The 20,457-nt window shown below is 45.3% G+C and overlaps 1 protein-coding gene across 1 annotated transcript in view; it reads right to left on the reverse strand.

The window, feature by feature from the left end:
- Positions 1-20,457, reverse strand: part of LOC118907544 (formin-like protein 1) — a 58,981-nt gene that overhangs the window by 33,886 nt on the left and 4,638 nt on the right. Inside the window, exons 7-19 of the mRNA XM_057499527.1 lie at positions 20,244-20,381; positions 18,511-18,619; positions 17,910-17,986; positions 17,600-17,693; positions 16,545-16,658; positions 16,159-16,269; positions 14,914-15,063; positions 14,283-14,384; positions 13,866-14,118; positions 13,327-13,626; positions 13,040-13,164; positions 12,147-12,349; positions 10,818-11,040 (exon numbers count right to left, since the gene is read on the reverse strand). Of these exons, the coding sequence (XP_057355510.1) occupies positions 10,956-11,040; positions 12,147-12,349; positions 13,040-13,164; positions 13,327-13,626; positions 13,866-14,118; positions 14,283-14,384; positions 14,914-15,063; positions 16,159-16,269; positions 16,545-16,658; positions 17,600-17,693; positions 17,910-17,986; positions 18,511-18,619; positions 20,244-20,381 (1,861 nt within the window). The 3' untranslated portion in view covers positions 10,818-10,955. The remainder of the gene's footprint in view (positions 1-10,817; positions 11,041-12,146; positions 12,350-13,039; positions 13,165-13,326; positions 13,627-13,865; positions 14,119-14,282; positions 14,385-14,913; positions 15,064-16,158; positions 16,270-16,544; positions 16,659-17,599; positions 17,694-17,909; positions 17,987-18,510; positions 18,620-20,243; positions 20,382-20,457) is intronic.

Raw genomic sequence — 20,457 nt, forward strand, 5'->3', positions numbered from 1 at the left:
AAAGACATATAGCCAATACAAATTAAAGGCCAGAGGTATTTGAATGATGCCATATTTACAGACCACCATCTCGTGGAATTCTCATCACACTACTTAGACATAATTCGATTACCCCCTTTTGGTTTATGGGGTTTCCTGTTTACAAGCAGAATAGCCCGTTATTTAAATGCTTAGTTGCCATAGTGAGCCAGGAGTCACTGAGCCTGTGACTTTACCAGCTGCTGACCAACCCTCAGCACCACTGTAGGTTTTGCTGCATGTGCAGGTCTTCTTCTTTTTTTTTTGATTGCTGTTTTTGTTGCTGCAATACTCTACAAACTTCTAGTTCCTTGAGACTTAGTTATTGCTTGGCATCATGTTAACATCACACGACAGAAAACACCACTTGCAGAAGTCTAAAGCCTCAGTGCTAAAGTACTACTGAAAAGGAACCAGCAAGTTTGGCAAATTAAGAAAAAAAAAAAAAAAACTAAAGTGAGTTGTGGTGGTCAGGAAATCTCTTGACGAAAGCTAACTTCTTTTTTCCAGAGAGGGGTGTGTTTTGTTTTATTTTGTTTTGTTTTGTAATGAAGGATCCACCCGATGCTGACAGTCAGATGTGACTTGGGGTCCCACCTCCAGTGTGGAGACTGAGCTGCAGGTGGGTGGGGAGCCATGAATATGACTTGAAGGGAAAAAATGTCCTTCCCAGTGAGCACTCTAAGTTCCTTTAGGTTACTGTCCTGCCCTCTCCCCAGTTGTCTGACAGATTCCTGCTGTTCACAGAGGGCTCCAAGGTAGGATTCTCCAAGGCCCTCTCAGTGATGCTCTCCACCTAGACCAGACTAATCACCATTGAAATCTTGGTTTTCTCAACCAATTTAAGTCTTCTCCAGGTACGTCAGTCCAGTCTGCCTGAATCCACCCCTTTAGGACTTTCTAGCATTCATTTAATGGGAACTGGGAGAAAAATTAATATTTCAGTGTAAATATTTTTAAAACCAAGATCACAGTAGAATTCACACACAATCATAGGCAGTGTTTCGTGTAGCACTCTGGTCCGTCGTCCTCTTGGCCATGGTTGGGATCACCAGTTTTTAGGTGGACATAACATGTACTTGATTCTACTGAAAGGGACTTTTAATTATTTCAGTAGCTCTTCTGCATTCAAATATTGTACAGTATCTCAGACAAATTGAGATATCTACATGTTTAGAGGAAAGTGATAGGACCAAGCTTTAGAATTTATAATATGTCCAAAAATATAATGGAATTTGATACCTTTTAAAAAATTCTTACTAGGTCTGGCTCCTTTACACTGCTGAAGCAGATCAGTTTTGCATATAAAACTCTAAAATCGAAATGGACTTAAATTAGTCAAACTGAACTACTGAGTTCATGCAGACTGTATGTACTTGTGAAATCGTGATTAAACACTGACTCCAAATGTCTGTCCAGGAGGGCTTTGTTTTTGCCACGCAGATCTGGTTGAATTGTGTGGCAACCAGTTTTACATCACTATACCTGGATTATTCCATTAAGTTAATTTGAATTAAAATATATATAGTTTGCAAAAAAATAAAATAAATAAAATATATATAGCTTGCAAAAAGATTCAAATTAATTCAGATTAATCATTCAAATTGTTTTGTGTGTGTTTGTAAGATTAACTTCTGAGGAATCTCAATCATGGTAGGAATCATCAAAGAGTAAAAGCAGGAAAATTTGAAGGATTTTGAAAGATCCTAAAGAGAGAAGCAGGCACTTTCTCAATCAGTGTACAAATGTCAACCTTTGATTAACTAATACTACCTCCTCCCCAGTGCTGGTGTTCACTTAATATATATGTGTTTAAGAAAATAAAAAATGTGGGAAATTTGTCCAGCATATCAGAAATTTGTAAATGCTATATCTGGTATCCAGAACTTGGCAGTAAAAAGTTTCCTGTGTTCACTCTCTCTCCCTTTTTCTAAGTTAACATTTTGAAAATGTAAAACCTCATACCTTGAGATATTCCTTAATTGGGTTCCCTTCCTTTCATACATATTTTTTTCTCCATTTATTAAAATCAGCTGTATCCCCAAATTACAGTATCTACAGGTATTTTCATTGATACGTAAGGTTAGCTGGAAAATGCATTTATATTATTTTTATTCAGAACTGCCATTCTTTTCAGTGATCTCTATACCTGGAGACGACTAGTCCTGCATTTAAAGCCACACCCACAGGTATAATATGCTTAGTACTCTAAGCCAAGGATTTACCAGTAAATTGAACTTTTTAGCATAACCATCATGATGTTCAGCCGCCTGGACATCAGGTAAACACCACTCAGCACACTAAGAAACCGTCCTTGACACTCCTTCCCACTCCCGCCTGTTTCCTCACCGCCTTTGCAAAAACCAAAAACTCTGTTATGAGTGTCTTTTTCAGACCATAAGGCAGACTTTAGTAACTTTCTGCTTTAAGTACTAAATGTCTGGCATTTTAAACTTTCATAGAGTACATTGTGTTGGACACTGGAATAATACTCTTTATTTTCATTTTCACCTGTGAAATATGACTTTATTATACTTGAAACACCTCTTTTGCATCTCTCCATTTGTGCCATTCACTAGTGGAGATAAATTGTATTATACCATGATCCACTGGCTTTTTAAAAAGCTGCTAAGTATGCACATTTTTGGTATAGCTATTATCATCTGTATGTATATATTGTATGTACACATGAGTGCCTATACGTGTGTGTAGATAGGTGGATGTATCTCATACTGTACATTTCCATCAGGGCACTTAAGGTTCTGTCACTTGGTTATTTCAGACCTCAGTTAAGGCAAGAATGCATGTGTTTCTTAAGAGTGAGTACTCTGGGTTGATATTTATGAAAAGATGGTCATTAGATGCTATCTTTTCTTTTTTAATACCCTCTTAGCACTTGTGTGGGTGGGAAGAAAGCTGGGTAAAATGTGGATCCATAAGATGCAAGGCAGTAAAAAGTACTGGGGATGGAGCCAGTTAGTGTGTCCATGGGTCTGTGTCGTGATACAGTAAAAAATAAGTGATGCAGAGAGAAATGAACCATGGAAATTGAAAAACACTGGTGGTGATTCCTCTGCAAAGATGATAACCAATCACATGGTCTTCATGTGTGCTATCTATACATTTTTCGTAGTGATGCCGTTGATCCTTGTACTTTCTCTACTCCATTAATACTAATAACTATTAATTTTGCTAAGGACCAAAATAGCCAAGAAAGGAATTACTGTTATGGCATCTAAGGTTCTCCTAAACTAAAATCAACAGACAATGGCCACTGGGAGAGAGGGATATGGTATTGCCATGGGGTTTTCTCCCTCTAGCTGCCTCTCCTTGCTTGCTAATAGTTCTTCATGCACCTTCTGCCCCTTCTGAGCCACTACTATATAAGCACAGATTTGGCCCAACACAGCAGCCCTTTCCTAGGAATTTTATATGTCCTGCATATTTTTGTCCCATTCTCCCAATGTAAAGTGTCTAGTGTGTATTCAATTCAGGAAATAATATGTTTAAGTATATAAGTATGAATCCCTATTAGTGATGTAAGGAGGTTTCTGTTCTTTAGATAAACTTCTTCCTCTAAGGGGAAAAGTCACATCTTGGGCTGCCATCTTGGAGCTGCTTACCAAAATACAGATCATTATTAAAGAAAAACAAATTCGCTATTCTGTTTTTCCTCATCTAACATGATCGGGCTCCCACCAGTTTGTAGCAATGCCTTTGAAAAGGCCCTCTAAGTTGGTAAGAGCTGGAAGTTTCCCATGCTCAGATTCCTTAAAAGGATGAAGAGTGTGCTGTACATTTAGCAGACTTGCCTCTAGTGCACAGGGACTACTGATTGAAGTCTATTTTGCTGTGTGTCTGGTTATGTTATCTGAACTTTTATGAAATCATTACAATAGGTCTGCATTGGAAATGCTTCTTTGTGAAAAACTAATTTTATTGAACACTGTCTAGAAAAAGAAATTGAAGCTGAGAACTCTTCCTTTATTGTGCACTTATAATTTCTACTGAATTCTGGTAGCCCTCTTTATAGTCACATTGACTAACTTTTCCCTCGTTTATATTCAGATTTACAAAATCTCACTCATACAAGGGAAGAGAAGCCATTTGGCCTAATGGTCGTCTTCAGATCACAAGTTACCAAGAATGGACTAACAGTCACCAAAGGGAAAGGGACTGGGGAGGATGGGTGGGAAGGGAGGGATGGGGGGGGAAAGGAGCATTATGATTACCACACATAATGTGGTGGGTGGGGGCCACAGGGAAGGCAGTATAGCAGCCGCAATGTTGTTCATGTAAGTGTATATTAATGATACCAAAAAATAATGAAAATAAAATAGAAAAAAAATGATAAATGTGCCAGGTGGGGAACTGAAACTCATTACATTGCTGATGGGAGTGTAAAACGGTACGACTATTCTGGAAAACTCTTTAACAGATGCTTATCAAGTTAAATAAACATTTACTAGGATAGAGTAAGTCCTTAACTAGTTATCATTTACTCAAAAGAAATTATAACACTGGCACACAGGAACTAGTACACAGCAGCTTTATTCACAATGGCCAAAAACTGCAAATAATACAAATATCTATCAATAAATTAATGTATTATAGAATTATGGTATATTAATATGTAATATGTAATATTGGCATCATGTAATATATAATAATGGCATCATAATAACAAGGAGTAGAGTACTGATACGTGGCAGCAACACAGGTTACTATGGAAAGCATTATGTTCAGCCAAATCTAGAAACAAAATAGTACATACTATACAATTTCCCTAAATTCTCTAACAGGCAAAATTTGTCTAAAGTGATAGATCTATGGTTGTCTGGGGCTAGTAGGGGGCAGAAAAGGGGATGTGAGAACAAAAGGAACCACAGGAACTTCACAGGATGATAGAATGTTCTACATATTATTAGGATAGTGAATTATACAAGTGTACCCTTTTCAAAACTCCAACTGTACACACATTTACTGCATGTAAGTCATACCTCAATTATATATATATATATATATAGTGCAAACTTATGAACAAAGGATGGAAGGATCTGTATGAAATGCTAATATTTCTCTCTTAAAGTAAGTAGGGCTGTGAAGAGCATTACCTCTTAGCCTAGACATCTGTATTACCTAAATTTTTGTAGCAATCACTCATAATTTTAAGAAATTTTGTTCTAAATTTGAGAAAAATAAAACAGAATATTTTAAAAACCACAACACATACTCTAATTAGGGAGACTACCCAAATGGCTATTAGCAAATTTTTTTTAATCCACAAAAGACTAACGCATTTTTTTAAATTTCTATGTCAAAAAATTTGAATCAAACACAAGAACGGAAACATCCAGATTAAGGGTTAATTAAGGGTTAATATTCCTTAAATATATACATAGCATTCAAATCACTCAGAAAGTACCTAATCCACCAATATATAAATGGCCAAAGGATATCAACATTCCATAAACAGGTAATATAAATAATTGGGAGGAGAAGTCAAAACCTCAAGTCATGGCTGTAGTCATGAGTTTTCTGATTCCGTTTTCCTCTATCTCCTGGCTTTGACCTAAGAGTTGCCTGAGTAACTATTTTGATAGTGCTGATGACAAGAAAACCCTTAAAAGGAGTCCCCTTCTTCTATGCCAAAGGGGACCCTGTGATCTGGAGATGGTGAGGAAATATGCTGGGTTTTTTTCCTACTCTTTTTCCTCTTAGCCCTAGGCTTGCAGTGCCAGAGGAACAGAAAAACCCTGTGAGAAAAACCTTTCTCTCAGGCCAGAAAAGCTAGAAACAGGGCCTCTGTTGCCCAAACAGTATGAGGAGAATTGCCATTATGTTTTTTCTTCCTTTTCTCTCTTCTTTCTGCACTTTATACAAGGACAGCCCCAGTTACGGGGGAACTGTACAATGCAGAAGTCTAAAGGCATCTGTGTCTTTCTGATCAAAGTAACTGGGAAAAGGCCACTGGAAACTGAAGAGAATGGGGGAGATCATGGAGAAGAAACAACTGGAAAAGACATCCCTACTCTGGGTATAAAGTCATACAAATAACAACTTGTGTTTGTTTAAAATAGACTCAGAAAGTATAGCAAAGGCTATGAGAAAGAGAACTAATAATGTATGATATATACTACTGCCTAAGTCCTAGACTATCACTGAGAGACATAGCACAGGGCAAATGTAAAGAGTACAGGGAAAGTTTTGAAAGCAGAACTGGTATTAGAACCACCACCCACAGAAAGTGAGACAGAACATATCATCTACACTGGTTGCTGTCTGCTAAAACAAACAAATCAACCTTCTCCAGAAGATGCAAACATGACTCAGAAATGACCACATCATATTCAAAATGACCAGAATAAAATCTAAAATTTACTGCACATGCTAAAACAAACAACACACACACACACCACTGGAGAATGTGACAAATTCTCAAGGAAAAGAAAGGACAGATGCCTATTTTGAGATGCCTAATGTTGGAATTATCACATAAGACTTTAAGGCAGCTATTATAACCATAGTAAATGCAGTAATGGTTAACACTCTCAAAATAATTGGAAAGACTGAAGTTCTTAGCAGAAAAATAAAAACTATAAAAGAAGATCCACATCGAGAAATTTAGAACTGAAAAATATAATTACCAGAAATTACAAAAGAAATTGCATGGGCTCAACCACTGAACAGAGATGATAGAAGGGTCTGTAAACTTGAAGATAACAGAGCAGCAGAAATTATCTACACTGAAGAAAAGATAGGAAAAAAACATTGGAAAAAACGAATATATCCTTAGAAACTTGTGGGACAGTATCAAACTGTCTAAATTTCACATTATAGGTGTTATATAAAGGAAAAGAAAATTTTATTTTTTTAGAGAAAATAATTCTTACTAAAAGCAGGAAAGGGCCCAGATTTGACAAAAACATAAATTTAGAGATTCAAGATGCTCAGCAAGCCCCAAACAGAGCAAATTCAAAAGAGTTTAGGCCTGATAAGGCCTAAAATTAAAATCAGTAATAAACAGTTAGGCCTGATAAGGCCTAGACATATCATAATGCTAAAAAGCAAAGATAAACTAAAATTCGAATGATCACAGATTTCTCATAAAATACAATGGAGGACACAGAATGTTGAATGATTAAGGTGAGGAAAGGAAAGAACTGCCAACCCAGAAGAGAATCCTTTATCTAAGCAAAAGTCTTGTAGAATGAATGCAAAAAACAGAGAGAGAGAGAGAGAGAGAAAGACTTAGATGAAGGAAAGCGAAGAGAATCTGACCTCCATTAAGGGAAATGTAAAATATTAAACAAAAGACAGCTGAAGGCTATATTAATACTACATGAAATATTCAGAGCTTCAGAGCTAGGAAAATCACAAGGAGTAGAGAGAGACATTACATATGTCATGATTCCATTCATCAAATTATTTAGGCCTGCTCTAATCTTTATTATGTCCCTCCTTCTACTGACTTTGGGCCTCATTTGTTCTACTTTCTCTAGTTTTGTTAATTGTGAGTTTAGACTGTTCATATTGGATTTTTCTTCTTTCCTGAGGCAGGCCCGCATTGCAATATACTTCCCTCTTAGCACGGCCTTCACTGTGTCCCACAGATTTTGCAGTGTTGAATTAGTGTTGTCATTTGTCTCCATATATTGCTTGATCTGTTTTTATTTGGTCATTGATCCATTGATTATTTAGGAGCATGTTGTTAAGCCTCCATGGGTTTGTAGGCTGTTTCATTTTCTTTGAGTAATTTATTTCTACTTTCATACCTTGGTGGTCTGAGAAGCTGGTTCAATTTCAACATTTTTGAATTTACTGAGGCTCTTTTTTGTGGCCTAGTATATGGTCTATTCTTGAAAACGTTCCATGTGCACCTGAGAAGAATGTGTATCCTGTGGCTTTTGAGTGGAGTGTTCTCTAGATATTTGTTAGGTCCATCTGTTCTAATGTGTTGTTCAGTACCTCTGTCTCCTTACTTATTTTCTGTCTGGTTGATCTGTACTTTGGAGTGAGTGATGTGTTGAAGTCTCCTAAAATGAATGCATTGCATTCTATTTCCTCTTTTAATTCTGTTAGTATTTGTTTCACATATGTAGGTGCTCCTGTGTTGGGTGCAGAGATATTTATAATGATTATATCCTCTTGTTGGACTGACCCCTTTATCATTATGTAATGTCCTTCTTTGTTTCTTGTGACTTTCTTTGTTTTGAAGTCTACTTTGTCTGATACAAGTACTGCAACTCCTGCTTTTTTCTCCCTATTAGATGCATGAAATATCGTTTTCCACCCATTTACTTTCAGTCTGTGTATGTCTTTGAGTTTGAAGTGAGTCTCTTGTAGGCAGCATATAGACAGGTCTTGTTTTGTTATCCATTCAGTGACTCTATGTCTTTGGATTACTATATTCAAACCATTTACATTTAGGGTGATTATCGATAGGTATGTACTTATTGCCATCGCAGGCTTTAGATTCGTGGTTACCAAAAGTTCAAGTCTAACTTCCTTACTATCTAAGAGTCTAACTAAACTCACTTAGTATGCTATTACAAACACAATCTTAAGGTTGTTATTTTTTTTCTCTGCCTTTTCTTCCTCCTCCATTCTTTATATATTAGGTATCATATTCTGTACTCTTTTTCTATCCCTTAACCTACATTGGGGTAGTTGATTTAATTTTGCATTTGCTTAGTAATTAATTGTTCTGCTTTCTTTACTGTGGTTTTATTACCTCTGGTGACAGTTATTTAGCCTTAGGAACACTTCCATCTATAGGACTCCCTCCAAAATACACTGCAGAGACAGTTTGTGGGAGGTAAATTCTCTCAGCTTTTGCTGATCTGGAAATTGTTTGTTGCTCCTTCAACATTAAATGATTATCTTGCTGGGTAGAGTATCTTGGTTCCAGGCACTTCTGCTTCATTGCATTAAATACATCGTGCCACTTCCTTCTGGCCTGTAAGGTTTCTGCTGAGAAGTCTGATGATAGCCTGATGGGTTTTCCTTTGTACGTGATCTTTTTTCTCTCTCTACCTTCTTTTAATACTCTGTCCTTACCCTTCATCTTTGCCATTTTAATTATTATATCTTTTGGTGCTGTCTGTCTTGGCTTCCTTGTGTTGAGAGATCTGTGCACCTCCACAGCCTGAGAGACTATCTCCTTCCCCAGATTGGGGAAGTTTTCAGCAATTACCTCCTCAAAGACACTTTGCCTTTTTCTCTCTCTTCTTCTTCTGGTACCCCTCTAATATGAATATTGTTCCATTTGGATTGGTCACACAGTTCTCTCAATATTCTTTCATTACTAAAGATCCTTTTTTCTGTGCCTCAGCTTCATTGTTTCCTCTTCTCCACTTTCTTCTTCATTTATCCTCTCCTCCACCATATCGAATTCACTTTTAAATTCCCCCATTGTACTCTGTAATGAATGGATCTCTGTGCTGATTTCTTTCCTGAGTTTTTGAATGTTTTTCTGTACCTCCATGGTCATGTTTATGATTTTTTTTTGGAATCTCTTTCAGGAAGGTTGATGAGTTCATTTCATTTTCACTTGACCATTTTCCGGTGTTTTGGGGATTTTTGGATTGAACCAGGCTCCTTTGAGATTTCATATTTGTATGTGGCACCCTCTAGTACCCAGAAGGTCTACTCTCTGGAGCTGCTTAGCCCATGGAGCAATGTCAGCAGTCACAGGGGGGCAGCGCTGGTGACTGAGGATTGGGAGGAGCTGTTTCCTGCTTCCCAGCTACCGTGCCTCTCTACACAGACAGACCAGTGGGCCAAGCACACAGGTGTAACCCTCTGTGCTTTGCCTTTGTAGCTGCTGTAGGCAGGGCCTCCCTTGGCTGGACTGATGCCAGGGAAGGGGTAGCTGGTTTGCAAGCCAGTGCCAGCTGGCCAGAAGGTGCAGCAGGCTGCATATCATGGTGGAAGGCTTCGGAGCTGTATAGCCAGCCAGGGGGATGGAGCGCCTGAAGTTCCTGAAAAGTTCCCAACCTGCTGGGTAGAGTGCACCTGGACAATTTTGTCTACCTGTCCTTTTTCCTGAGCAGCAAGCCCTGTGCAATCCTTGCTCATTTAGTAGCCGTCTCACTGTTAGGAAGTCTCTCAGACTGCCTGCCTTTCTTTGGTCCCAGAGCAGCCGGATGTGGATCCCTGTTTTCCACAAGCCGCTGGAATCTCACTCTCCAAGTATTCCTCCTGTCTTAGCTTTCAAACCCCACTAATCTCCAGAGCACAATGCAATATAGGTTTGTGCTCCCACAGCAGATCTCCAGGGTTGGGTGTTCAGCAGTCCTAGGCCTCCACCCTCTCCCCCTCCATTTCTCTTCCTTCTGCCAGTGAGCTGGGGTGAGAGAAGTGCGTGGGTCACCCCAGATCACGGCTTTGGTATGTTACCCTTTTTGAGGTCTGTTCTTTTCTCCAGGTGTAAGCAGTCTGGTGCTGCCCTCTTTCCTGTTGATCTTTTAGGGTTAGTTGTATTAACTATATTTTCTTATTATATGTGGTTTTGGGAGGAGGCCTCTGTCTCACCTCTCACATCGTCATGTTTAATCTCATCTACCCGACTTAACCACTGTTACATGATAAAAGTATCAAGTTATCAGGACATAATTCCCTATCTACTGGTTTCCGACTCAGCACTTGATATTTTACCTATTATATACATATTTCTCCCTTTCCCCAGTTGATTTGCTAGTTCTGGGGAACAGATACCCTAACATCAAAATGCCATCTTGGTTATTTTGAAATAGTAACAAGTTAGAAAAAGTACATTAGTAATACTGGTCAGCTACCTCTTTTTCCACAGCAGCCTGATGTTTCTTGATCAGTTTCTTCATTTTTGCAGCAAAGTTGTTACACTGTTTCAAGATCTTTCTCTAATCTGAGGCAATGCTCATCCATCTCAGCCTTTAGCTTATCTTTCAGAGTCATCAGCTGTTTCTGATGTTGCTGCGGCATTCTCTTACAGCCAGACATTTGTTCTCTGAGCTCTTGTTCTGGCATTTGCCTTGTAACCTACAACAATGGAGAGGAAAGAATGAAATAAAGCAAAACCATTTTCTTTCAAAACCATCTTAGACCAGTCTACTATCAACTAAGTAGGTAATTCATGTAGGAGATCCCAGTCAACAGCTTCTAATAAAATTTCATCTGAAAAAGCAGACAAGCTAGCTGGTTCTAAAATTTAAATGGGAATGTAAAGGACCTAGAATAGCCAAAATTTTGAGGGGGGACAAAAAGTTTGTAGATGTAAATTCAGTAATCTAAACAGTGTGGCATTGGTATAAGGACAGGCTGAATAGAGCAAAGGAACACAGTAAATCTGGAAATGGACCCACATATATTCAGTCAATTGATTTGCTACCAAAAAGTCAAGTTAATTCAAAGAGGAAAGGAAAGTTTTTAACAAATTCTGCTGTAACAACTGGTTCTCTGTATTCAAAATAAATAAATGCTTAATCATGGTATATATAGAAATTAATTTGAAAAGAGTCACTTGAGCTAAACCTAAAATCCAGAATCATACACCAGAAGAAAACACAGAATATTGTCATGACCTTGGGGTCACCAAATATTTCTTGGGTAGGACACAAAAAACAGTGACTATAATGAAAAAAATGTACAAACTGGATTGTTAGAGACAAAACTCACATAATGTATGATTAATCATTTAAAGTAAACAATTCAGTAGTATTTAGTACATTCATGATGTTTTGTAAGACTGCCCACCAATGGTGAAGGTCCTCAAGTTGTTATTTACCAACAGCTTCAGGGAACAAGAGACAGGAGTTGAGAGAAGTTGCGAGCCAGGCAGCCTGGGGTTCCTGTCATATATCACTGGCAGATGCCCAGCTGCAAATATCTGGACCTGAGTGCCCATAGCTCGGTGAGGAGGCAGGAAGGGAATGGAAACATCTCTCCCCCAACATGGACACACAGTATGGACTCAGTTTTCTTGGCCTAAAAATGGAATGAGGTTCCCCACCCCATCCCTGACCAGGGTTGGTATGAAGCTTGATGGGTTCTGTCCTATTGTTGGCACTTTTACTAGGATCTGCCTGATGACCCTGACCTAGAAGAGAGAGCTAGGCTGCCCACAAGCCCAGGTCAGAGGTACTCACGTCTTAATAGCTTGGCAGATGCGGTTGGCCCCCAGGTTGCCCTTGCGCAGGGTGATGGCCAGATTTTTGGCCCGGTTGGCCTCAATGAGGGTGGCCTTGCTGGGGGCCTTCTGGGCTGCCTTACCCTTGAGAGCGTTGAGGTCCAGACTGGGACCTTGGGACTTAGTCTTGAATTGCTCCTCAAAGTCACTCATGTCCAGCTCCTGAAGGCACGGGGAGAGGAGGTGGGGCTGGGTGGGGCCAGGGGCTGGTACCTTCCTGACTTCCTGAGTATTGTGCTAGGTGCTAGAGCCACCCACCCAGCCCTGAACAGGCCACCCACAGAGAAACAAACCCATCAGCAGCTTGACCACTGGCCCTGATGGGGGATCCAAGGGAAACGGGGAACACTGAGAAGCAGCAGCAGCGCCCACCCCAGGGGACCCAGACTCCAAGCTGCTACAGCTGAAGGAAGAACTGACTTGGCCAGGAATGAAAGGGGAAAGGGAAGCACATTCCAGGCTGAGCGAGCAGCATGAGCAATGGCCTGGGGACGAGAAAACACATCCCTTCCAGAAAACTGAATGTGGCATTATAAGGGCTGGAGCCCTGGTTGTTTGGGAGATGGTGGGAGGGGGAGTCTGAAAGCTGGAAAGAGAAGTCGGACTTGGGGGAGGGATGCACCCCTCTGCAAAGATGGAGGGGAACGTCTCCAGAGGAGTAAGGGTACACTGCCTACTAGATGCACTAATCCAGTTTGGCCTTAACACCCACCGGTGGGCCTCCATGTCATCTGTAAAATGGGTGTGTGTGTGTTGGGGGGAGGGCTGGAGATAACAACACCCAGTGCCCAGCAGGATCTGGGCAAGTGCCCACTGGTGCCCACACTGGCAGCAAGGCAGGGCCACACTCACCTGTAGCACCTTCTCATCATTGAGCTCAGTGAAGACAGTACCCGTGATCTGGCTGGGTTTCAGAGCCACCCAGTTTAAGAGTGGCATTCTGAACTTGGTCTGGATGGGTTTCTTGGCCTTCACGCCTGGGACACGGGGGAACTGGTGAGCGCTGGGCAGTAGGCAGTATAACGGCTGGAGGGAGCTGGGGCCCAGCCAGACTGACAGAACAGGCAAGAGACAGTACGCCACCCCCAAAGGATGGAGTCCCTCCTTCCATCCCCCCCAGTTCTGGGCGGTCCTCTCACCTGGGCCCATCTCTGGGCCGGGCCCTACAAGGGCATCAGAGGGACCACCCGGAGGCGGTGGGGGCGGTGGAGGCACCGGTCCATCTGCACCTGAAGGCGGCGGGGGCGGCGGCGGGGGTGGTGGCACCCCTCCCGGCAGCGGAGGTGGGGGCGGCGGATCCGGGGTGCCTGGGAGGGGCGAGGCCAGTGGAGGCGCCAAGGGCGGTGCTTCCTGCTGGTTGGAGAGGCTGGGCAGTGGGGGCGGTGGAGGTGGCGGTGGAGGTGCTGCTCCGGAAACTGGTTCCGCTGCAGATGGGAGATCTGAGCCCAGCGAGAACGGGGAACCCGGGACGGGAAGAGGGGAAATGTCAACTTCTTGGTTTGGATGGTTTTGCGGCCGCCTCCCCGCCCTACGCATGCGCACTCAGCCCATCGCCTACCCACCCGCACCTACCTGGGCCACGCCTACGACCCAAACCTACGTCTCTCAACTCCTCCAGCCGGAGACGTCCCCCAGGCCCTCGTTTCTACCACCCCACCAGCCGGAAGCTCCTGCGCACCTGCGCTCGGGGAGCCCATAGGCAGCCCCGGAGTCGGCGCATCACCGCCGCTCGGAGTTGCCACAGCGACCGGGAGGATCTCGATGGAAACAGCATCTCCAGGCCCCCGCAGGATACGGATTAACCCCTTCTCCTCCAGCTCCTCCATCTTCACCTCAAGGGCCGAAGGTCGCGCCGGGTGGGGAGCAGGCATTTTCTCAGGCTCAGAGGGGCGCCTGGATGCGCCCATGGGGGTCGACTCGCTGAAGCGCTCCTGTGAGGCCGGGGGAAGGGATCAGTATCCACCAGCAGGTCTGGCACAGAACCCCTATCCTCTTGCCAGGGTGGAGGCTATGCAAAGCCTGGGAGCCCCAAATGGTCTGTTCTTGAGAGCCAGGACGTGCACAGGACTGTTCCAGTGCACGCCCCCAGGCTTACCCGCAGGGTCTCCAACTCCTTTCTGGCCTGGCTTAGCTGCTTTTCAAGCTCCGCGATCTTGGCCATGGATTCGTTCTCCGCGTCCCGAAGCCGCTCTGTCAGCTGTGGCACCGGCACATGGTGAGCTCCCACCCGCTACGGGGCACTGGCACCACCAGTGACGGGGCGGCATCAGGCATGCCTGCCTGGAGGTCTGGGGGAGGCTTCCGGATGTGCTTAGACCATATTACCGTGGGTGGGCCGAGCCTGGCACTTGAACCCAAGTAGTGAGGCACTGGGGGCACTAAAGTTCTCTCCAGAGAGGAAACCAAAGCACCACTGATGAGGCAGAGGGGTGGAGAGGAGACTGAGCTAGGAGGGGCCCCCAGAACCCAGTTCCACCCAAGTCAGGGCCTAGACTCTAAGCACTTGGTGAGGAGGGGCCTGTCCTCCTCAGAGATCCAGCACAGTGTGCAGCTAAATGAACACTCATTGAGAGAGACACCCAGAGGATTCAGGATTTGGATTCAGGCCAATCTCAGGGGCCAGACAGACAGCCGCCCCCAGCTGACACCTAGAACCAGTGTCCAATGCCAGTGTGAGGCCCTGTGGGCCTACTGTGTGCTAGGCTGAGTTCAGGAGGAGCTCTCACCAGGGCCACCTGCTCCTGCAGTTCCTCCATGTGTTCCAGCACAGCATTCTTGGTCTCAGTGTCTTCCAGCAGGGCGCCCACATCGAAAATATTGTCCAGGTATGCCTGAATCTGCACCTGCAGCTTGTCACTCTCTGTGAGCCGCAGCCTCTGTTCCCCAAATGGAAGGAGCACGGTTAAGTCCTGATGTGAGCAGTCTTTCCAATACCTGCCATCAACCCCAAACTCCAGAGGAAGGGACTTGGCCCTAGCCTGTTTTCCTTTACTTTTTATTGAGATATAATGCACATACCATAAAACTCAGTATTTTAAAGTGTACCACTCCATAGTTTTTAGTATATTCACAAGGTAATTCCATCTCCACTAATTCCAGACCATTTTCTTCATTCCAGAAAGAACCCCTGTACCTGTAAGCAATCTCCGATTCTCTCCTCCACCAGCCCCTGGCAACCACCAATCTATTTTCTGTCTCTATGGATTTGCCTATTCTGGACATTTCATGTGAAGGGATCAGATAATATTCAGACTTTTGTGTCTGGCTTCTGTCACTTAGCATGTTTTCAAGGTTCACCCATGTGGTAGCACGTATCAGTACATCATACCTTTTTTATGGCTATGTAATGTTCCATTGTATGGCCATCTCACTCTAGTCTGCTTTTCATCTTTTATTAATCCTAGCTTTCAAAAATCTAATCCCAAAGGCTCCACTCCTCCAGGAAGCCTCCCAAATGAATGAGGGAAGCTGCAGTTTCTCTGCCTCAGCTGGACCAGGAAGCATCAAGCCCCTTTGCCTCCCTTCCCAAGGGCAAGGAATTCCTCCATGACCTAGGCCCGCCCAGCATGAGCTGGCTCCCACTTGGGACCAATAGCCCTGGCTGCCCTATGTGCTTGAGTCAGAGTGGCTGTCTGAGGCTGAGGCTGAGGCTCATTCTTCCAGGGCCAGACTCAGTGCCCCCTAGAGCCTATTCTAGTGCCTGCAGCAGCAGCTCCATGGACTGGAAGCCAATTATGTGGCTACACCATTCTGTTTGGAGTCATTATTAACTTTATGAGTCTCCTGTTTCACGGATGGGAAAACTGAGATTCAGAAAGAGGAAGAGACCTACCCAAAGTCACATAGGCTAGGAAGTGGCAGAGTCAGGATTTGAACCAATGTCTGCATGACCACAATACCCAGGCTGCTAATCACTGAGCCATACTCTGCAATGGGCAAATGGTTAAGTCCCCTGGGAATGCAAGGCTCACCTCCAAGTATAGATCCAGGCGGAGGTGGGTAAACTCATATTGCAGGAAGACACGGAAGTTCTTGTTCTCCACCGAGTGGACCAGAATGTTGATGAATTGCATGCAGGCCACCTGGGGGACAGGAGACAAAAGCAGGTCTATGAACCTCTAAGTGGGGAGTGCTCAGTGCCTTCCATCCCCCATTTATCCCCAAGCCTCCTTGCCTTCCCACATTTCTCCCTCTACTGACCCAGCTATGTTCCTGCCTATATTTCTCCCCAGTGTCCCCTCCCTCCGGCCTCCCCATCTCTGACATCCACCCCTCCCCTAACAACCACTCAGTCCTCATACTCTGCAGGAGCAGAGCCCAGATCCCAGATCCCCAGGTCCCTAGCTGCTCCTTGCACCTGAGAGTGACCCAGCCCAGGCTGGGCCCCTGAGCTCATCATGAAGTCGATGTTGCTGTCCTCATTATGGAAATATTCCATCAGCTTTTCAAAGCGGTGCTGCTCCCCACACACCTGGGTGGGGGGAATGGCTGTCGGTGAGGCCCCAGTGACACACGTCCTAAGCCACGTTCCAGCTGCCACCCTTGTGCCTCTACAGGCTATTCTCAAGGGAAATCAAAAGCAGGCCAGCTCACTCTTCTGCTCAAAACCTCCTCTTCCTCTCCATCCCCCACAGGCCTCCCCATCACTTACTCCACTCTGGGCACAAGGGCATCCTGGGCATTCCCACCTCAGGGCCTCTGTACCTACTGTTCCAGCCACCTGGTGTGCTCTTCCTCGAGGTGGCCACCACAGCAAGTCCCTCACTTCCCTCACAGCTTTGCTCGAATCTCCTCTTCTTGGAGAGGCTTCCCTGACCACCCTGCAACTGGGTCCCCGTCTCCCAAAAGCATCCTTGATTTTTTCCCCGTAGCATTTATTGTTTTCTAATGCACTGTCCAATTTGCTTATTTATTATATCGTTTATTTTCTGTCTTCCCATGCTTTCTTTTTCTTTTGTTCACTAAAGTATTCCAGGTACCCACACTGTGCCTGACATACAGTAGGCACTCAATAAATATTCATTAAGGGACTGAATGACCATGTGCTGCCTTATGAATGATATTCTCATGAATTTACTACTGCTGAGCCTGTTAACCGTGTCAACAGAGATGTATGTATGCAACTCTGAGATACATGGATAAGTCCAGTCTGGATCTGGTCAGGCTGAGGGTCAGAGGTTCAGCAGATCCCCATAGATGTCCCTGCAACCCCAGGCAATGCTGCTGTGTGGCCTTGTGTCTTCCCTTCAGAGTTTCCCCATCCCAGATCATCCCCACCCTGTGCTCCCCAAATGCCCACCCAACATCCCCAGCAGAGGCCACAGCTGCCAGCAGCACGGCTCCAAGAAACACTAGAAAGCAACTACATGTTTGTTGGTTGATGGGTTGGTTTTGGGGGGAGAGTTCCAGTACCTCCTTGAAGTTGTCAAAGGCTGCAAGGATGATGTCGTGTCCTCCCCTCACCAGGCACACAGCTGCCAGCAGCTCCAGCACCAGAGCCTTGGTTCTGCAGAGAGAAGGGAAGGTTGTCATGTGACAGCAGGCAGACCCTGTTCTCATCCAAGGATGGATGTGAGCCTGGCCAGGGGAGGACAGGAGAGCTGATGGCAGCTGTAGAATGAGCCTGGGAGTTAAAATAGGGGGTTAGAACTGGGAACAGAGTAGGCAAGGGGCTAAAGCAGGAGAATCTAGATGTGGAGAAAGGTAGGGGCCTGGACCTCACCGGGGGTTCTTGTTGTTGAGGCTCAGAGCAATCTCATTGACACAGGCTGGGTGGTTCATGACGAGGCTGAAGCCAGACTGGGGAAAGAGGAGAGGTCAGCTCCTCCAGGCAGACCCCCAGGACTGCCAGCACCCTCCAGCCCCCCACCTTGGACATTGTCAGTGTCATGCCATTCTGATCTCTAACTGTCCTCAAGCTTAGGAAGTTCTTCATATCCAATCACAACCTCTTCTGCAGCAGCCAAAGCCTGGTCCCTCTTTTAAAATACATTTGTCTATTCAAGAGCTAATGACAGGGCTCAGTACCTCAGACACAGTGAGTCCTCAAAGGTTGGCTTCACCAACCACTCCTCCAAACAAAATAACCTAGAGCTGCTCTCCCCGTGGGCCCGGTGTCCAGCCTTTCTCAGTAGGCATACCTAAGTCCTCACATCAGGCATAGCCATGCCCCCCTTCATGTCCAGGCAACTCTAAGGGACCTGATCCCCAAGATTCTCCAGTGAGGGGACAGTTGACTCCGGGACTTTAACAGCTTAGGCAACCCCCAGTGAGGACAGGCCTGGCTCCCTAGGGCCCCTATTGCCCCACGCCCACTGACCGACCTGGTAGTTCATGATGGCACGCAAGCACATGATGCAGACGTGGACGTCGTCCTTCTGGCTGACAATACGGGAATTCCTCAGGGCCTTCCTGCTGTGGGCTGGGGTCAGCCTGAGCGGGGTGGGGAGGAGGCAGCAGGGGTCAGAGCCCCAAACCCAGCTTCCCGTTACCCCACCACCACTGAAATGGCCTCTGGAGTAAGAAAAGGGCACATTTGGAACCTGTGACTGTTGCTTCCCATCTACCCCACAAAAAAGAGGCCAGCTGCGGGCAGGAAGGCTTCCTCAGCCCCTAGGCCTGGGGACTAGCACGCTGCAGGGAGAGGAGACGGGAGGTCAGGAAAGCAGAAATGCTTAAGGGCGACTTGGCATTTAAAAGGGTTGCTGTGCTGTGGGGGGTAGAAAGCCTGTAGAGGGAAGAGACAGCCGACGCTTGGAAACCCCCGTAGACACACCCTCCACCAGGAGGCGCTCACAGACACACGGGCTTTTCTTCCGACTTGAGACGCTCTGAATTCAGACTGCTTGGGTTCAAATCCCAGCTCACCACTTACAAGGCAAGTTACATAATTCCCTGTGCCTCAGTTTCCTCATTTGTAAAAAATGAGTGATTGGTGACAACCTTTCAGAGAGGGTTCTCAGGACTATGAAATGAGTAGAACAGCTTCTCACATAATAAGAGCTGTGTGAATGTGCCTGATAATTCTTTGTTTAAAAATATGGGACTTTTTCACTGTTGCAGAACTGCCAATCGTGACTTAGACATCAGTTTCTCTTGACAAATTCTATCACATTTCCAACAACACTGGGAGGCCCCCCTCCTCCCTCAGAGTGCCACAGCACCCTTCTGCCATCGATGCTCAAATATGCCTCTGAGTCTGCTGATGCTGTTCCTTCTGCCTGGAATACCCTGCCCTGTCCCTATTACTGCCTGTACAGCCTGTATCCATCTGCAAGACATAGCTCAGTGCCATCTCTCCTGCAAACCTTCCCCAGGCAGTGGCCACCCCCATTCTCAAAGCTCCCAGTCACACCTCCACAACAGCCTGTCACACATGTCCCCTACTAGACTGAGGGCTCCCCAGGGTAAGGTAGTCTATCTCCCGAACACGTGCCACCATGCCTGATACATAGTAAATGCTAAAAAATACTTGTTGAATGAATGAAAAAGAAAACATTGTGAGAGTTTGGGGCTTCATAGGAAGTTGGTCCCCTACACCCAAAGTGAAAAGGGAGGAAGCGGGACATGCCCGTGAGGCTCCAGGGCCATCGCCTTCCCTCTCCGTCTCCCAGCAGGATGCCCTCAGTTAGGGTGAGGGGGCCTATCCACAGCAGTTGAACCCAGGGGCATCAGTTGAACACCCCACCCAACACAACTACCACCCAGGGCGCCTACCAGGCATGCACCTCCCCCGAGGCGGCTACGTACCGGGGAGAAGGGGGGCACCTGGCAGCCACATGGGAGAAAACAGGGGGTTAGATGGGCACCAGAGGGGACCTGCTGACCCAGAAACCCCTTCCTTATCCCAGACCCACCAAGATTCCAGCCTCTAGATCCCACTAGAGGCTTCTCAACACACCCATCACCTAAGCCCTGTTTGAGGCCCTTGTTCTGATCCTCAATGCCAGGCTACTCCTCCCAACATCCCCAAGGGTCTGGGGTGGGGCTGACTGGGTACAGCAGTCTAGGGATCAATTGTCATTCTCCCCACCACCCTGCCATGGGACCCACATACCTGATGGTCAGGTGGCGACTCTTGGGCTGTGGTGGCAAGGATGAGGGTGAACCCTTGCTGAGGTCTTCCACTGACTGCTCCAGGGGCTTGCTCTTCTCTGATCCAGGGACCCCATTGTCTGTGCTGTCCATGTCATACCTGCAGGGTTGGAGTGGGGCTGGAGGCCACTGCATGGGGTAATTAGGAGAGGGCTTGGGGAAAGGGAAGGGGATAC

This window comes from Manis pentadactyla, chromosome 4, assembly GCF_030020395.1.
Source record: "Manis pentadactyla isolate mManPen7 chromosome 4, mManPen7.hap1, whole genome shotgun sequence".
In the NCBI taxonomy this organism is placed as follows: Eukaryota; Metazoa; Chordata; class Mammalia; order Pholidota; family Manidae; genus Manis; species Manis pentadactyla.